Below are 17,117 nucleotides of genomic sequence, written 5' to 3'. Positions count from 1 at the left end.
TGGGCCTGGCCAAGGTGTTGCCCTGAGGAATCACTACCATACCATAGGCCTAGAACAAAAGAAGTTTACTGGGGAAAGGGAAGGAGACCTGGTAAAGGGTCAGAGAGAAGGGAGGGGTCAGAGAAGGACAGAGAGGAGAGAGGGGGAGGGAAGGAGAGGGACTAGGGAAGAAGAGGTGCCTGGCTTGTACCTGGCAGGTGGTAAGCTGTTGCTAGGTAGCTGTTGGCTGGAGCCTAGAGGAATTATCCTCCTCAGTCATTATCCACCTTGTTTTTATTTTCGAGACACTCAACTAGGAGCTTACTTATTCAAGTAGACTAGCTAGCCAGCAAACCCCAGGGATCTCCTCCATCCACTTCCCCATGTGTGCATGGCAAACACTACCAATTGAGCCTTCTCCCAGCCCTCTGGTCTTTTTAGTAATCTTCCTCTTCAGCAGAGTTTATACCAAACAACTGGAAAGCATTTTAAATTATATATGGGCTTTACCCCCTGCAGACTCTGTAGCAGAGGGCTAGGTTGGACTTTTTAGCATGTATACAGAATCTCACTTGAGAACTACTAGAATGTTGTACCTCTGCCAGACTAAACTAGGATGGCTGTCCCACATAGTGTACTGGAAGCATTAGAAAGCCTTGACATTAGCAAGCTTCACAGACTACTGCTCTGAAATCACATTCCTTATCAATTTTGAATATGAATGAATTCTTCTCCTTAAGTTTCCTTTACTGTATAACTTTTCTGATTGTTTATAAAAAGTCTCATAAAGGGTTTTTTCCCCTTTCATTCTTAGTGGTTTCATTAAATTGGTGTTCCAGAATTTCTCTTATGGAGCTAGCGAAATATATAAAGCCTGTTTTCTCAGTGAAACAGTGAAGCATCTTCAAAAGTTCATTCCTGAAATCACCACCAACGATGTACTTCGGTAAGGAATGTGGTGAGGGAGGGAGCTGTGAGGGAGGCCTGGCTGGTGGTGGCGCTTGTTCGGATGGCACGGCCTCGGAATCTTTGCTCTTCCCCAGGAGGCTTGCGTCCCTCCTGCATTTCTGTATCATAGCCCTCAGTTGTTCATAATCCTCTGGTTCCTGCTGTTGTTATTTGGAGACAGGTTCTCTGTGTGGCCCTGACTGCTGGGAACTCTCAGAGCTCTGTCTCTTTTGCCTCCTGAGTGTTGGGTTCAAAGGTGTGTGCCACCGTGATTGAGTCTTAGAAACCTTTTAGACACATACCTCTTGTCTTTCATCTTTTCTACTTCAAATTTTTTATTTTGTTTTTAATTGTGTATGTCTGCGGGGTAGTGGGTGTGCGAAGTTGTAATCTGCCCGTAGTGGATGCTGGGAAACTCAGACTCAGGGCAGTGCACGCTCTTGGTCCCTGAGGGATCTCTCCAGTTCCCCCTCTACTTGTGCTTCTATCCAGTTCGACTCTGCTTGTAAGACAGAAGTAGGATGTAGCCTGGCTTTAGTCAATCTAAATCCCTGCTTCAGGGGTATCAGGAAAACTTTGTGGTGTTTTCTTCTTGGAATTAAAGACTTTTTAGGCTTGATGTGGAGATTATCTTGAATTCATCAAGCCTGTGTATGTGTCTTCCCGGGAGATATTTTTAGTGTCCATGCCAGTTGTCAGGCCTAATCCACAGTGTTCTCGGTACTCATTCTGTATAATAACATACCCTCCACGATGCTCAGAGCAGCTGTTGAAACCAGCCTGGTGCAATGTCAGTGAGCTTCACTGTGTATTAGCAGAGAGCGACAGTCATGTCAGCTGCCTCCCTGAAGGGGGTGGGGGGGTGGGGTGGGGGTGGGGGAGATCTTCCTGCTCTAAATGTCTCTCTCATGTGTTATTCTGAGACCATTCTGAGGACTCTTTAGAAGGACTATTAAAACCCAGTTCATATTTCCTTTCTCATCTCTTCGACTCACCTGAAATGGAAGGGATAAAAATATTGAGACTTTCTTTTTTCTTTTCTTTTTTCTTTTTTCTTTTTTCTTTTTTCTTTTTTCTTTTTTCTTTTTTCTTTTTTCTTTTTTCTTTTTTTCGGAGCTGGGGACCGAACCCAGGGCCTTGCACTTGCTAGGCAAGCGCTCTACCACTGAGCTAAATCCCCAACCCCGAGACTTTCTTTTCTTGTGCTCATTTATAAACAAAGCCTTTTATCCTCTCTGGTTTATAGTTGCAGACTTAGAATGTCTTGAATCTGAAAACAGGTTTATTAAATCAGGTTTTGTTACTGCTGCTAATACCCTTTGGGTGAGTGGCCATATGGGATTCTGTTCCCTCCCTTGTTACAGAGGCCTGAGGCAGACCGGTTTGCAGGTACATGTGGAGGGCGGCAGCTGACTCACAGTGAGCTCCTCTTTAGACACAGACGCTGACTGTATTTAGTGATCCTATTCGTTCTTTCTCTTGGTTTCTTCCTGTTTTTCTAGTTATTAAATTCAGGAAATTACTAAAACCAAGAAATATATGTTTGATATCATTTGTATGAGTTGAAAAACAAGCCTAATATCACTGTGAAAATAAAAAGCAATCATAAAACTAATAAATACCAGAAAAGCAGCTACCTCTAGGGAAGGAAGATCAGAATCTGCACATACCACATAGATTTCTACCACAGCTTTAGTGATTTCTTTCTTTTTAAAAATTTATTTTATTTTTATTATTTCTGGTTTTCCTTAAAGAGTATATCTGTTATTGATACCTTATTATATGCCTGAGATACTTAATGATAATAAAATCAATAGAACTTTTCACAGCTTAAAGCCTCAGTCCTGCCTGTCTTACTTGTCATGAGCTCAGTGTGTTCAGACCGTAAATGTCCTGTCAATATTGTGTCATCAGCGTATAAGAAGTATTAGACAGTGAAATCTAACGGAGCTCACATACACCAAGTCCTGAGTTGGATCCCTAGCACTGCAAAGGAATAACAGGCAAATAGAAGCCACGCTTGGAGGGCTGTGCTACTCGAAAATTGTGCCTAGAGATCAGTAGCTACCGAGGGCCATTCACCTTGATTCTTACTGCTTAGCAAAGCATTGTGAGCAAACGTTCTATTATGCATTAGACTGGAAGGTGAAGTTACTAACTGTCAGATATATACATGAGGTGTACAAGGGTTACATGGCTGTCACTAAGGCCCTTGGATTAATTTTAAACTCCTCGTGTCATTTTCTGGTAAATATGGCGCCGGCTACTATTACTGTAGTTTGTTAGCACTGTAAGGGAGTAAAAGGTGAAGTCATATGCAATGATTCCCCCTTTCCTCACGCATCGTTTTCTTAAATGTCTTATTAAGGAATTCAAAAGTAAAATTTCAAGCAAGAACAAAAACTACACCATGTCATAAAATGCAAAGCAAGACGCCTCTGTAACCTTGGTGCTGCTGGTTTTGCACTGGGTAATTTGCTGTGAGAGCTGTCTAGCTTGTTGCAGGATATTTAGTTACACCCCTGCACTTTACCCCTGCCCATCTAACAATCCAAAATGTCTCCAGATACTGCCGATATCCTCTAGGGGGCAGGAGTTCCCTTGGTTGACAACCACTAGTCTAAAGAATTAGGTAACTGTCACATTACAAAATTAAAGAAACATTCTTGACATATATCTCAAGAATATATATGATATACATACATACATACATACATACATACATACATACATACATACATGTATACATATATATTTATATAGCTGACGTTGAGGGAATGCAGTGGGTCTCCATGTACGCCAAACAGAAGAAATCAGAAATCTGTTCTCCAAGAGGAGCTGGTACTGATGCTGCTGCCCTAGAGGAATGGGAAGATTTTAATAACTAAGAGGCATGGGCTGCAGATATGCCTTGTTCATCTTTTAACAATTTCATACATGCGTACAGGACATTCTGATGACTTTCTCCCCTCACACTTTTCTGCCTCCCTCCCATTCCTATCAACTCCCTTTTCCAGATCCTGGTTTCTTACTGGGTTTAGTCAGAGCTGACTGAAGAACTCTGTTTTGGAACTCTGTGTTGGAACCTTGCAGGCTTACTAGTGGCCGCACAACTAAAAACAGTGACTGCTCCCAGAATTTATCTGTAAGAACTAGGTCAGCATGAGGGGTGGAGCAAATTGAAAACTGTGTTATGTTCATCACAAGATAACAAGATTATCAGGCCTGTTCTTGTGCAGACCTAGTGCAGGCAGCCACATTTGCAATGGCTGTGTTGTACTCCGAAGGTAGCATTTTGCAGTCCTTTTCCCTACCTTACATTCTTCCTGTTGAACTTACGCTTGTTTTTTTTTTTTCTCCATCTTTATTAAATTGGGTATTTCTTATTTACATTTCAAATGTTATTCCCTTTCCTGGTTTCCAGGCCAACATCCCCCTAACCCCTCCCCCTCCCCTTCTCCATGGGTGTTCCCCTTCCCATCCACCCCACATTACCACCCTCCCCCCAACAATCCCATTCACTGAGGGTCCAGCCTTGGCAGGACCAAGGGTCCCCCTCTACTGGTGCTCTTACTAGGCTATTCATTGCTACCTATGCAGTTGGAGCCCAGGGTCAGTCCATGTATAGTCTTTGGGTAGTGGCTTAGTCCCTGGAAACTCTGGTTGGTTGGCACTGTTGTTCATATGGGATCTCAAGCCCCTTCAGCTCTTTCAGTCCTTTCTTTGATTCCTTCAACGAGGGTCCCATTCTCAGTTTAGTGGTTTGCTGCTGGTATTCGTCTATGTATTTGCCATATTCCGGCTGTGTCTCTCAGGAGAGATCTACATCTGGTTCCTGTCAGCCTGCACTTCTTTGCTTCATCCATCTTATCTAGTTTGGTGGCTGTATATGTATGGGCCACATGTAGGGCAGTCTCTGAACGGTCGTTCCTTCAGCCTCTGTTCTAAACTTTGCCTCCCTATCCCCTCCTAAGAGTATTCTTGTTCCCCTTTTAAAGAAGGAGTGAAGCATTCGCATTTTCATCATCCTTCTTGAGTTTCACGTGGTCTGTGCATCTTGGGTAATTCGAGGTTTTGGGCTAATATCCACTTATCAATGAGTGCATACCATGTGTGTTTTTCTGTGATTGGGTTACCTCACTCAGGATGATATTTTCCAGTTCCATCCATTTGCCTGTGAATTTCATGAAGTAATTGTTTTTGATAGCTGAGTAGTATTCCATTGTGTAGATGTACCACATTTTCTATATCCATTCCTCTGTTGAAGGGCATCTGGGATCTTTCCAGCTTCTGGCTATTAAGGCTGCTATGAACATAGTGGAGCACGTGTCTTTGTTATATGTTGGAGCATCTTTTGGGTATGTGCACAAGAGAGGTATAGCTGGGTCCTCAGATAGTGCAATGTCCAATTTTCTGAGGAACCTCCAGACTGATTTCCAGAATGGTTGTACCAGTTTGCAATCCCACCAACAATGGAGGAGTGTTCCTCTTTCTGCACATCGTTGCCAGCATCTGCTGTCGCTGGAGTTTTTGATCTTAGCCATTCTGACTGGTGTGAGGTGGAATCTCAGAGTTGTTTTGATTTGCACTTATTTCCCTTATGACTAAAGATATTGAACATTTCTTTAGGTGCTTCTCAGCAATTGGGCATTCCTCAGCTGTGAATTCTTTGTTTAGCTCTGAACCCCATTTTTTAATAGTTATTTGTCTCCCTGCAGTCTAAATTCGTGAGTTCTTTGTATGTCTTGGATATAAGCCCTCTATCAGTTGTAGGATTGGCAAAGATCCTTTCCCAATCTGTTGGTTGCTGTTTTGTCCTAACAACAGTGTCCTTTGCCTTACAGAAGCTTTGAAGCTTTATGAGATCTCATTTGTCGATTCTTGATCTTAGAGCATAAGCCATTGGTGTTTTGTTCAGGAAATTTTCTCCAGTGCCCATGTGTTCGAGATTCTTCCCCACTTTTTCTTCTATTAGTTTGAATGTATCTGGTTTGATGTAGAGGTCCTTGAACCACTTGGACTTAAGCTTTGTATAGGGTTTGATAAGAATAGATCGATCTGCATTCTTCTACATGATAACCTCCAGTTGAACCAGCACCATTTGCTGAAAATTCTATCTTTTTTCCAATGGATGGTTTTGGCTCTTTTGTCAAAAATCAAGTGATCATAGGTGTGTGGGTTCATTTCTGGGTCTTCAATTCTATTCCACTGGTCTATCTGCCTGTCTCTGTACCATACCATACAGTTTTTATCACTATTGCTCTGTAATATTGCTTAAATTCAGGGATAGTGATTCCCCCGGAAGTCCTTTTATTGTTGAGGATAGTTTTAGCTATCCTGGTTTTTTTGTTATTCCAGATGAATTTGCAAATTGTTCTAACTCTATGAAGAATTGGATTGGAATTTTGATGGGGATTGCATTGAATCTGTAGATAGCTTTTGGTAAGATGGCCATTTTTACTATATTAATCCTGCCAGTCCAGGGTTGGGGATGTAGCTCAGTGATAGAGCGCTTGCCTAGCAAGCGCAAGACCCTGGGTTCGGTCCCCAGCTCCGAAAAAAAGAAAAAGAAAAAAAAATCCTGCCAATCCATGAGCATGGGAGATCTTCGATCTTCTGAGATCTTCTTCAATTTCTTTCTTCAGAGACTTGAAGTTCTTTTTTTTTTTTTAAAGATTTATTTATTTATTTTGTATATGAGTACACTGTAGCTGTCTTCAGACATACCAGAAGAGGGCATCGGATCCCATTACAGATGGTTGTGAGCCACCATGTGGTTGCTCGGATTTGAACTCAGGACCTCTGGAAGAGCAGTCGGTGCTCTTAACCACTGAGCCATCTCTCCAGCCCGAGACTTGAAGTTCTTATCATATAGATCTTTCACTTGCTTGGTTAAAGTCACACCAAGGTATTTTATATTATTTGGGACTATTATGAAGGGTGTCGTTTCCCTAATTCCTTTCTCGGCTTGTTTTTCTTTTGTGTAGAGGAAGGCTACTGATTTATTTAAGTTAATTTTATACCCAGCCACTTTGCTGAAGGTGTTTATCAGGTTTAGCAGTTCTCTGGTGGAACTTTTGGGGTCACTTAAATATACTATCATATCATCTGCAAATAGTGATACGTTGACTTCTTCTTTTCCAATCTGTATCACTTTGATCTCCTTTTGTTGTCAGATTGCTCTGGCTAGAACTTCAAGAACTATATTGAATAAGTAGGGAGAGAGTGGGCAGCCTTGTCTAGTCACTGATTTTAGTGGGATTGCTTCAAGTTTCTCTCCATTTAGTTTAATGTTAGCGATTGGTTTGCTGTATATGACTTTTACTATGTTTAGGTGTGGGCCATGAATTCCTGTTCTTTCCAGGACTTTTATCATGAAGGGGTGTTGAATTTTGTCAAATGCTTTCTCAGCATCTAATGAAATGATCATGTGGTTTTTATCTTTCAGTTTGCTTATATAGTGGATTACATTGATGGTTTTTCATATATTAAACCAACCCTGCATACCTGGGATGAAGCCTACTTGATCATGATGGTGATTGTTTTGATGAGTGTTCTTGGATTCTTGGTTTGCAAGAATTTTATTGAGTATTTTTGCATCAATATTCATAAGGGAAATTGGTCTGAAGTTCTCTTTCTTTTTTGGGTCTCTGTGTGGTTTAGGTATAAGAGTAATTGTGGCTTTAGGTATAAGAGTAATTGTGGCTTTATAGAAGGAATTCAGTAGCGCTCTGTTTCAATTTTGTGGAATAGTTTGGATAATATTGGTATGAGGTCTTCTATGAAGGTCTGATAGAATTCTGCACTGAACCCATCTGGACCTGGGCTCTTTTTGGTTGGGAGACTTTTAATGACTGCTTCTATTCATTTAGGAGTTATGGGGTTGTTTAAATGGTTTATCTGTTCCTGATTTAACTTTGGTACCTGGTATCTGTCTAGGAAATTGTCCATTTCCTCCAGATTTTCAAGTTTTGTTGAATATAGGCTTTTGTAGTAGAATCTGATGATTTTTTGAATTTTCTCTGATTCTGTAGTTATGTCTCCCTTTTCATTTCTTTTTTTTTTTTTTTTTTTTTTGGTTCTTTTTTTCGGAGCTGGGGATCGAACCCAGGGCCTTGCGCTTCCTAGGCAAGCACTCTACCACTGAGCTAAATCCCCAACCCCTCCCTTTTCATTTCTAATTTTGTTAATTTGGACACACTTTCTGTGCCCTCTGGTTAGTCTGGCTAAGGGTTTATCTATCTTGTTAATTTTCTAAAAGAACCAGATTTCGGTTCTGTTGATTCTTTGTATAGTCCTTTTTGTTTCTACTTGGTTGATTTCAGCTCTGAGTTTGATTATTTCCTGCCTTCTACTCCTCCTGGGTGTATTTGCTTCTTTTTGTTCTAGAGCTTTTAGGTGTGCTGTCAAGCTGCTGATATATGCTCTCTCCTGTTTCTTTCTGCAGGCACTCAGAGCTATGAGTTTTCCTCTTAGCACAGCTTTCATTGTGTCCCATAATTTTGGGTATGTTATACCTTCATTTTCATTAAATTCTAAGAAGTCTTTATTTTCTTTCTTTATTTCTTCCTTGACCAGGTTATCATTGAGTAGAGCATTGTTCAACTTCCATGTATATGTGGGCATTCTTTCCTTATTGTTATTGAAGACCAGACTTATCCCGTGGTGGTCTGATAGGATGCATGGGATTATTTCTATCTTTCTGTATCTGTTGAGGCCTGTTTTGTGCTCGATTATATGGTCAATTTTGGAGAAAGTACCATGAGGTGGTGAAAAGAAGGTATATCCTTTTGTTTTAGGATAGAATGTTCTATAAATATCTGTTAGGTCCATTTGGTTCATAACTTCTGTTAGTCTGTCTATGTCTCTGTTTAATTTCTGTTTCCATGATCTGTCCACTGATGAGAGTGGGGTGTTGAAATCTCCTACTATTATTGTGTGAGGTGCAATGTGTACTTTGAGCTTTAGTAAGGTTTTTTTTAGTATGTAGGTGCCCTTGTATTTGAAGCATAGATATTTAGGATTGAGAGTTCATCTTGGTGGATTTTTCCTTTGATGAATATGAAGTTTCCTCCTTATCTTTTTTGATGACTTTTGGTTGAAAATCGATTGTATTCGATATTAGAATGACTTCTTACTCCAGCTTACTTCTTCAGACTATTTGCTTGGAAACTTGTTTTTCAGCCTTTTACTCTGAGGTAGTGTCTGTCTTTGTCTCTGAGGTGTGTTTCCTGTAGGCAGCAACATGCTGGGTCCTCATTATGTATCCAGTTTGTTAATCTGTTGTCTTTTTATTGGGGAATTGAGTCCGTTGATGTTGAGAGAATTAAGGAATAGTGATTGTTGCTTCCTGTTATCTTCGTATTTGGAGGTGAGATTATGTTTGTGTGCTTTTCTTCTCTTTGTTGCAAAATGATTAGTTTCTTGCCTTCTCTAGGGTGTAGCTTGCCTCCTTGTGTTGGGCTTTACCATTTATTATCCTTTGTAGGGCTGGATTTATAGAAAGATATTGTGTAAATTTGGTTTTGTCATGGGGTATCTTGGTTTTTCAATCTATGTTAATTGAGAGTTTTGCTGGATACAGTAACCTGGGCTGACATTTGTGTTCTCTTTATGTTTGTTTTTAAAATTTTTATTACCTATGCAGTGTTCTGCCTGTGTGTATGCCTGCAGGCCAGAAGAGGGCATCAGATCCCTTTACAGATGGTTGTGAGCCACCATGTGGTTGCTGGGAATTGAACTCAGGACCTGTAGAAGAGCAGCCACTGCTTTTAAACTCTGACCCATCTCTCTGGCCCCAAGTTTATGTTTTTAATTGATGTGTGATTCACATGCAATAAAATGTGCACATACAATAAAAAGTGCTCAGTGAAATCTGAAAATTGTGTTGTGTTCATCACACAAAAACAGGATAGTACAGCATTAGGAACTTCATTTTAATCCCCCCAGGGGGCTCTTGTTCTATGTAAATAATAAGTTAGACTCTAAGGTATTCTTTTTATTTTATTTAGTTTTATATTTTTAAGATAGGGTCTAACTGTGTAGGCCTGCCTGGCATAGAGTCCTGTGTAAACCTTTGAATTCAGAGAGACCCGCCTCCCTCTGCCTCCCAAATGCTGAGATTAAAGTCATGTGCTACTATGCCTAGCAAAACTGAGGGTCTCTTAGTAAAAAAAGGTATCTAGAAAAAAATAAACCCTTGGCCCCAAAATATAGTAAGGAATTTTGTCTATTCACCCTTGGGAATTAGAATATGAGGGTATGAGATTTAAATGTATAAATTATGAGAGAAGCTAATTTATAAAAGTGGACCCAGGTATGATTGATCCTACTGGAATCTCAGTCAGTCTTCCCTGATACTGCTCTCTCCCCCTGCCCCTGTCTGTAAAGTAAAAATTTAAAGCCAGTGTGGTTGATAAAGGCTTAATACCATTATTTCTAAGTGTATGCTGCTTTATTAGTAAACACAGTTATCATATGCATTGGCATGAAGTGGTGTGTCATCGGGGGCGTGCTGAAAGCATTGAAAACGTGTGGGGTGGGGCATACACGAAACAAGGATGGTTGTGTTTGTAGAATTGTTGAAAAGTTAGTCACACACAACGATAGTAGTAACTCATTCACAGGAGTTCTCTTCGCTTTTATGCATTTTTTTAAAGTTCCCCTCAGAACACCTTATAAAAACAAATGCAAAACCTGTACAGAGAGACACATCAAATACACTTAGATCCATGGGATTTCCTCAGACAAAGTCCTTCTGAATCAGGTGAGAGTCAGCAGATAATTTACAGAATTAGACCCCAACTACGAAAGTAGATCCCTTCTGCCCCCAGTATAGGCTGCTGGTGCTCTGTAGCCTCTCACAGAACACTTACAGGTCTCACAATGTTCTATCCCTAACACAGGCAGATAGAGCACTTGCCCAGTACATACAGGGTTCAGGATTCCACCCCTAGAGCCTGCCAGAAAATAAGGAGAGGTAGATAAAAATCATATTCTCTCATAATGCATTTTGTTAAAGATTAGAAAGGAAAATAACTGCTCCTTCGGGTCTGGAATTGTTTACTTTTTCCATATCAGCACATCCAAGTTACATGCGCTCACACAGTTTTACACATTTAGATTGGCAGTAGTTCCGAGCATGAGCTTTATAAGCACTTGACTATATCCTACTTAGGACCAGCCAAAGATGTCAGTTACAACTCGTCATAGCTTTCTTTCCAGCCACAACACAACATCTGTCACATGACAACACTGCAAGGCATCTCAGACGGAAGGAAGCACTGTTGTACACTCAGCTGCTGTTTCTGGACGTATTTTCGTATTCAGGATGTACCTTGCCATTATACTTAGCTACAAATAGCAAGCAGTATATTTAACATAATTGAACCTACAGTTCTTAGTTTGCTAAATAGTTCTTTTAGTTGTTAAAAAATTGTAAAAAATATAGTGCATAGCCTTATCAAATGTTGGTAAACTGTAACACTCAAGTCTAGACATGGAGGTGAAGCAGGTATCCTACAAGACATTGTCTGCCCTCGAGGGATTGTTGGTGTATCTTCTGTAAGGTTTCATTTTACAGTGCTTACCTCGGGCTGAAGTCTTCTGAGGAAAGGCTGCACAGGACCGTGCTCTGCAGGGGAGGCCATAGGCTTCCTAAGATGCTGAAGCTGAAGCACGAGGACTTTGGTAGTTTGGACATTCCCTGCTAGTGTGAACTGCAGTCAGATCTCAAGGAAAGCGTAGTGCTTTACTTTTAGTTTGTTACAGATTGTGGACACTTAGGCTAAAGGTTTTGAGAGGTAATTTGTCTTTATATGGGAAATAACTGTAGAGACCTTCTTTGCTGTGGTTAATCAATATTAACTCTGACGTGCTTAGCTGTATTGAGGAGTATACAGTTCAAAGCTCTGTGCCGAGGAAAATGGGTTTACACAGAGGATTAGCAACAGTGACTGTCCCCTGAAAGACACAAGGACAAGACAACAAGACCACAGGCACTTTGACCAGCAGCTGCATTCTTTGCTAAAGGAATCAAGGAGTGCCACTGATGAGTTAGTAAGCTGTACAGATGGCAAAGAGGGAGGGAGCCCACATATAACATGTATGTATCTTTGTCCTTAGAGGTGTTGATTTCAGTGCTATTCTTCCTGTGCTCCCGGGGAAGTCCTTCCAACCCCAGAGTCTTCACGTGCACGCCTCACACTTGTCGTTCTTACTTAGCTCTCTAAGTGAACGGTGGAACTGAATGCTTCAGGACGGCACTCGGTCTCTGTGTTCCTCTGAGGTTGCTTATGCACCACACAGGCCTCTCAGTTGTAAGGAGAAAGGAGATGATCCCAGCACATGAAGTGCTTGGTCAATAGTAGCTAAATTTGTCCTTGTCCCTCAGGCTGAGTTCTAGAGGACAGTGTTGTGTTGCTCTTTGTTTCCTCGGGTTTTTAGCTTGGCTGCCCCGGAGTCAATACAAACTGTTGATGTTTGCCTGGCTTCCTTAATGACGCACAGATAGGATGTTTTTCATGTATGCTTTCAACAGGAACATATTTAAAAGAGATTATTTTGGATTCTAAACACATTTAATTCAAATTTCATTGGTAAATTTTAACTACTTTGTAAAACAGCAGAATTCTAAATCTAAGAAAACCTCCTCTAGTTATAAAGCAGAATGTTGGGCATGGTATCTCATGCCTGTAGTCCCAGAACTCAGGATATAGAGAAGGATCAAGAAGTTCAGTGTTGAGAGCACTCCTGCCTCTCTGTAGCTGACCATGACCAGCCACAGTCAGTTCCCCAAATGCCTGTGAACTTTGATGGGTCCTGGAAGATGCTGAACAGTGAGGATTTTGAAGAATACCTGTGTGGCCTCCATGTCAACTTGGCCAACTTGCCAAACCCAGACAAAGAGATCGTGCAGGAAGGCAGCCATATGCTCATCCACACACTGAGTACTTTTTGGAACTACACCATGAACTTTTAGTTGGGGAGATCTGACAGGTATAGGTGACTTCAAGTGCATGGCCATAGTGTGCTGGGGGTGGGGGATAAGCTCCAGCATGAGCAGAAGGGTGAGGAGGGCTGATGAGGCTGGACCCAGTGGATCAAGAGTAACGAAGAGCCCCTGGCCATGAACGCAAGGCTGTGGTCTCCAAGCAAGTGTTCAGAGTGCACCGAGCAGCCAAAGCAGCTAGAGCAGCCAGAGCAGACGACCTCGGTCTTGAGGGAAAGCTGTCAAGAGCCTGTGGTGAGGATTCCTCCTCTGCCCAGCAAGAGACAGAAACCATTAGTACCCGTCCCTTCACCTCTCTCTCTTCCTTTTCTTAAGCCTGCCCCAATACAAGTGAAAATTTTAAAAGTGAATTTTTAAAAAAGGCTCAAGGACATCCTCGGCTGCACATGGACTTCAAGAGCAGCCTGGGTTGCACGAGACACTATCTAAAAATAATAGTAAAATAAAGCTGGCCTAGTGACTGAGTCCAAGTACTCAGGAGGCAGAGGCAGATGGATCTCCATGAGTTTGAGGCCAGCATGGTCTACAGAGTGAGTTCTAGGACAGCCAGGGCCACATAGTTAGACCCTGACTCAAACAAAACAAACAAAAAGCAGAACCTGAGTTGACTCACTACAATATTAAGATGTTGCTGAATTAATTTTTTTATACTTGCCATCTCTTTATAATTAAGTTTATGATTTTAAATAAAGACATCTATTCCAATTAAATGTGAATTTAATTCACATTTACTTTTGGAAAGAACAGATATTTACAAATAATGAATTTCTTGGATATCTCTGTGGTAGTATTTGTTACACTGTTACTTAGTAGCCATTCTGTTCTAGCTGAGGCTGTCTTGGCCAGAGTGTTATCTGCAGCTTTTTGCTAAACATGAAGCAAGTGGATTTCCACACAACTGCGTTTAGGATAAAGACATAATTGCTTTACGGATGTTTTGAAAGCTTGTAGGCTGTCCTCTCTCTTTGGCTCAGATGATTAGCATTCTGTGTTTACTCTGCAGAGGCCCTGCTGGAGTGCGAGCCCAGGCCCTGGACAGAGATGGAAATCTGGTGGACGATTTTGTGTTTGATGGAGGAGCCGGTGAGATTGGAGATCGAATTCTTCACGTGAGAAATGCACCTTCGCCTGCAGCCACTTCTTCCCTGGCAATTTCTAGAATGATAGCAGAGGAAGTGCAGCAGAGGTTTAAGTTATGAGCGACGGAGGGCGCTGTGCCAGCAACCTTACATTCTCCACATCAGCAACAAAGTCTACCAGCTGCATTTTAAAATTAGAATTTAAGAAAACAATTTTAAAACCATGCCTTTTAGGCTAAAATAACCATTGACTTATTAGCAGGATATAGTATATAATAATTTAAAAAACATTCAGGTCCATATTCTTGTGAACAAGGAAACAAAGTGTATCACTACCTGTTCTGAAACTTCAAGTTTACTAGAGACTTAGCCCGATCTAGATAGGGCTCTTACAGCACATTTGGGAAGGCAGCATAAAAAATGGACTGTCCCTAAATAAATGTTTGGATTTATAATATTTTTCCTTTTCCTAAATAACTTTATTTGGAAGATGAAAATGCTTGATTTCAAGAAATAAATGAAATGTCACATTTCTAAGTAGCACAGGACAAGCTCCGTCTTTCACTTGCAGTCCCACAGTGCGGTCCATCGCTCCCTGTGAACAGCATGTGCCTGTGCTTGTTGCCCTCACTACAGTTCTCTGTGGCTGAGAAAGGGAAGTCCCTGAAGGAACTGTGGTTTTATATGTGCACTTTAAAATCCTGACCCCGGGGGGCGTCACTGTGCAATTTTATGTCCCTTGCTCACACTAAGGTTCCCAAGATGTTGGCCAGGATCACTAGTAGATAATTTATATCTATTTGGGTTTTCAGAATTCTTTGTGAGGACATTTCTCCATTTTGGGTTAATCTCTAACTTGTAGGCATTCACTTTTGTAAACCGCAAAAGTGCCTTACATTCATACTTACTTCACTAACATGCTGAGTTGGTGCCAAGTGCCATAGTGTGTGTGTGTGTGTGTGTGTGTGTGTGTGTGTGTGTGTGTGTGTGTGTGCATGTGTGTAGTACAAACTGTATACTGTGTATATGTGTGTGCACACTCATGTTCTAGTTAGTGTCTTACAATTCAGAAGGGTGAAAATAGAAATATAAGTGAAGAACTGGCAACCTGGCCATGGATGCAGCCAGCAGCGCTTAGGGGAGACACTTCTGTGTCCCCTCCTCAGGGTTAATCTCTTTTTTCCTCACCAACACTGTGATGGATGGATGTGCATGTTGATAGGAAAACCTTTTCTTGGTTTTTTTTCTCTTCACTTAGCCCTTGGTGGTTACATGTACTAAGCTATCTAATCTATTAATTTAAAAGGATACATACTGTGGGCTTCAGGAGGCCACATACCCCAGATAAATAGATGAGACAGTTATTCAACACTTGGAACGGACATTTTGAAACATTCAGAAACCATTTACGGGAAAAACAAGCCCTAATAGTCCTCCATAAGAACTGGTTCCAAAAGAAACGCACTGCACGGAGTACTTTTGTGTTCTAAGACTTTCGTGAGAAAACATTGCACTAAGATTGTTTGACCTCATGAGTAAGAGCGTTCCTGTTAGATGTGGTCAGAATGGAGATGTGCTTCTGTCTCATCACGCCAGACCTGTGCACACACACTAAACTGTGAAAGACAAAGTTACAAGTATAAAACAAAAACTATCATGATAGAAGCAATCCTTAATGCTTTTGGGTCTGTATTGTATGCCCCAAAATAATAGTGAAAATTGTTGAAATATGTCAGTTAATCTGTTTGTAAAATATTTGATATTTATGTCAATGGGACTTTTTGTTAAATACTAATATATAAGAATTTTCATGTTTTCTGAGAAAATAAAAATATATTAGTATTAAAATATTGTAATGTTTCTTGGTGTTACGATTATCTTTTATTCCCATTAAACCCTCTATTGAGGAGCTGAAGAGAGGGCTGAGAGCACTGTGTGCTCTTTCAAAGGACGCATATTCAATTTATAGCACCTACATGGCCACTCACTGCTGTGGTGCGGCTCCGCCTTGGCACTCACCGTTACTCCCAAACCGTGAACAGGAAGTTAGTTTGTAGAAGGAAGCTCCCATGTTTGAAAGTGATATTTAATTGAGTGGCAGACAAAGTGACAAATCAGAGAAAGATTTGACAGAATGGGAAACTACAAACACAGAGAAAAAAAGGAGGAAGGAAGGAAGGTCAGCTTGGAGAGGAGTTTAAACCAGAACAGCCATGTTGACCAGCCAGTTAGAGATCAGAAAGAACATGAAAGGGTGAGCTTATTCAGCAGTTAGTCTTTGAGGCTGAAAATATTCTAGATAAGATTGTAAAGAGGCTAGAAGTTTCCAAGACTAGGCCTAGGTTAGGAGACTGAGGCAGTAAGCCTCTGAGACTACAATTACCCAGGCAAATAAGAGTTACTTTTATAGCTCATGATTGTCTGTAACTCATGCATGTGGTCCACAGACATATGCAGGCAAAACACCAATGCATAAAATATACTTTAAAAAAGATGGCTAGCAGTGGTAGTACACACATTTAATCCTAGCATTCAGGAGGCAGGGGGATATCTGTGAGTTTGAAGCTAGCCTAGCTTATAGGGCAAGTTCCAGGGCAGCCAGGGCTACTCAGAGAAACCCTGTCTTGAAAAATAAAACAAACAAAGCTTATTGTAATAGATATCATTAAATAACACTTTCTCTAAGATTGTAGCATGTTCCTGGAGGGAAGCCCTTTATGCAGGAATGTAAACAACTCAAAGTAGCTTAAGGAAGTTCCTGAAACTGACTAGATTTGGTGTGAAGCATTAAAAACTGAGAGCTCATCCCCCAGGGAAGGAAGCTGAGCTTCAAAGAAGACTCAAACAATCCCAGACCAGCTGCCTGGAAAAGGTTGAGAGCAGCTCAGTTGCTTGGAAAGGACACCTTTCAGTCTGAGCAGCCTTCAGGCTGTTCAGTGTAGTCTAGGTTCCCAGCATTTGTTATAGGCCTTGGCGATGCAGCTGTCTTTGAGTCATCTCTGCTCCTGTAAGCAATCCTATACTCATATTCTGTAAGTGACCTCAATAAAGCTCATTTGATCACCAAGTTGGACTTTGGTAGTATCTGACTTTGGTGTGTT

At 41.1% G+C, this 17,117-nt stretch overlaps 1 protein-coding gene across 1 annotated transcript in view; it reads left to right on the top strand.

Moving 5' to 3' along the window:
* The window catches only part of L2hgdh (L-2-hydroxyglutarate dehydrogenase), a 41,108-nt gene extending 25,233 nt beyond the window's left edge, over positions 1 to 15,875 (top strand). The window contains exons 9-10 of the mRNA NM_001108028.1: positions 794 to 925; positions 13,941 to 15,875. Of these exons, the coding sequence (NP_001101498.1) occupies positions 794 to 925; positions 13,941 to 14,136 (328 nt within the window). The 3' untranslated portion in view covers positions 14,137 to 15,875. The remainder of the gene's footprint in view (positions 1 to 793; positions 926 to 13,940) is intronic.
* Positions 15,876 to 17,117: the final 1,242 nt, after the last annotated feature.

The sequence above is a fragment of the Rattus norvegicus genome, chromosome 6 (genome assembly GCF_036323735.1).
Source record: "Rattus norvegicus strain BN/NHsdMcwi chromosome 6, GRCr8, whole genome shotgun sequence".
NCBI lineage: Eukaryota > Metazoa > Chordata > Mammalia > Rodentia > Muridae > Rattus > Rattus norvegicus.
The sequence above is the reverse complement of the archived record's forward strand: the minus strand, read 5'-3'. Positions and strand labels throughout refer to the sequence as shown.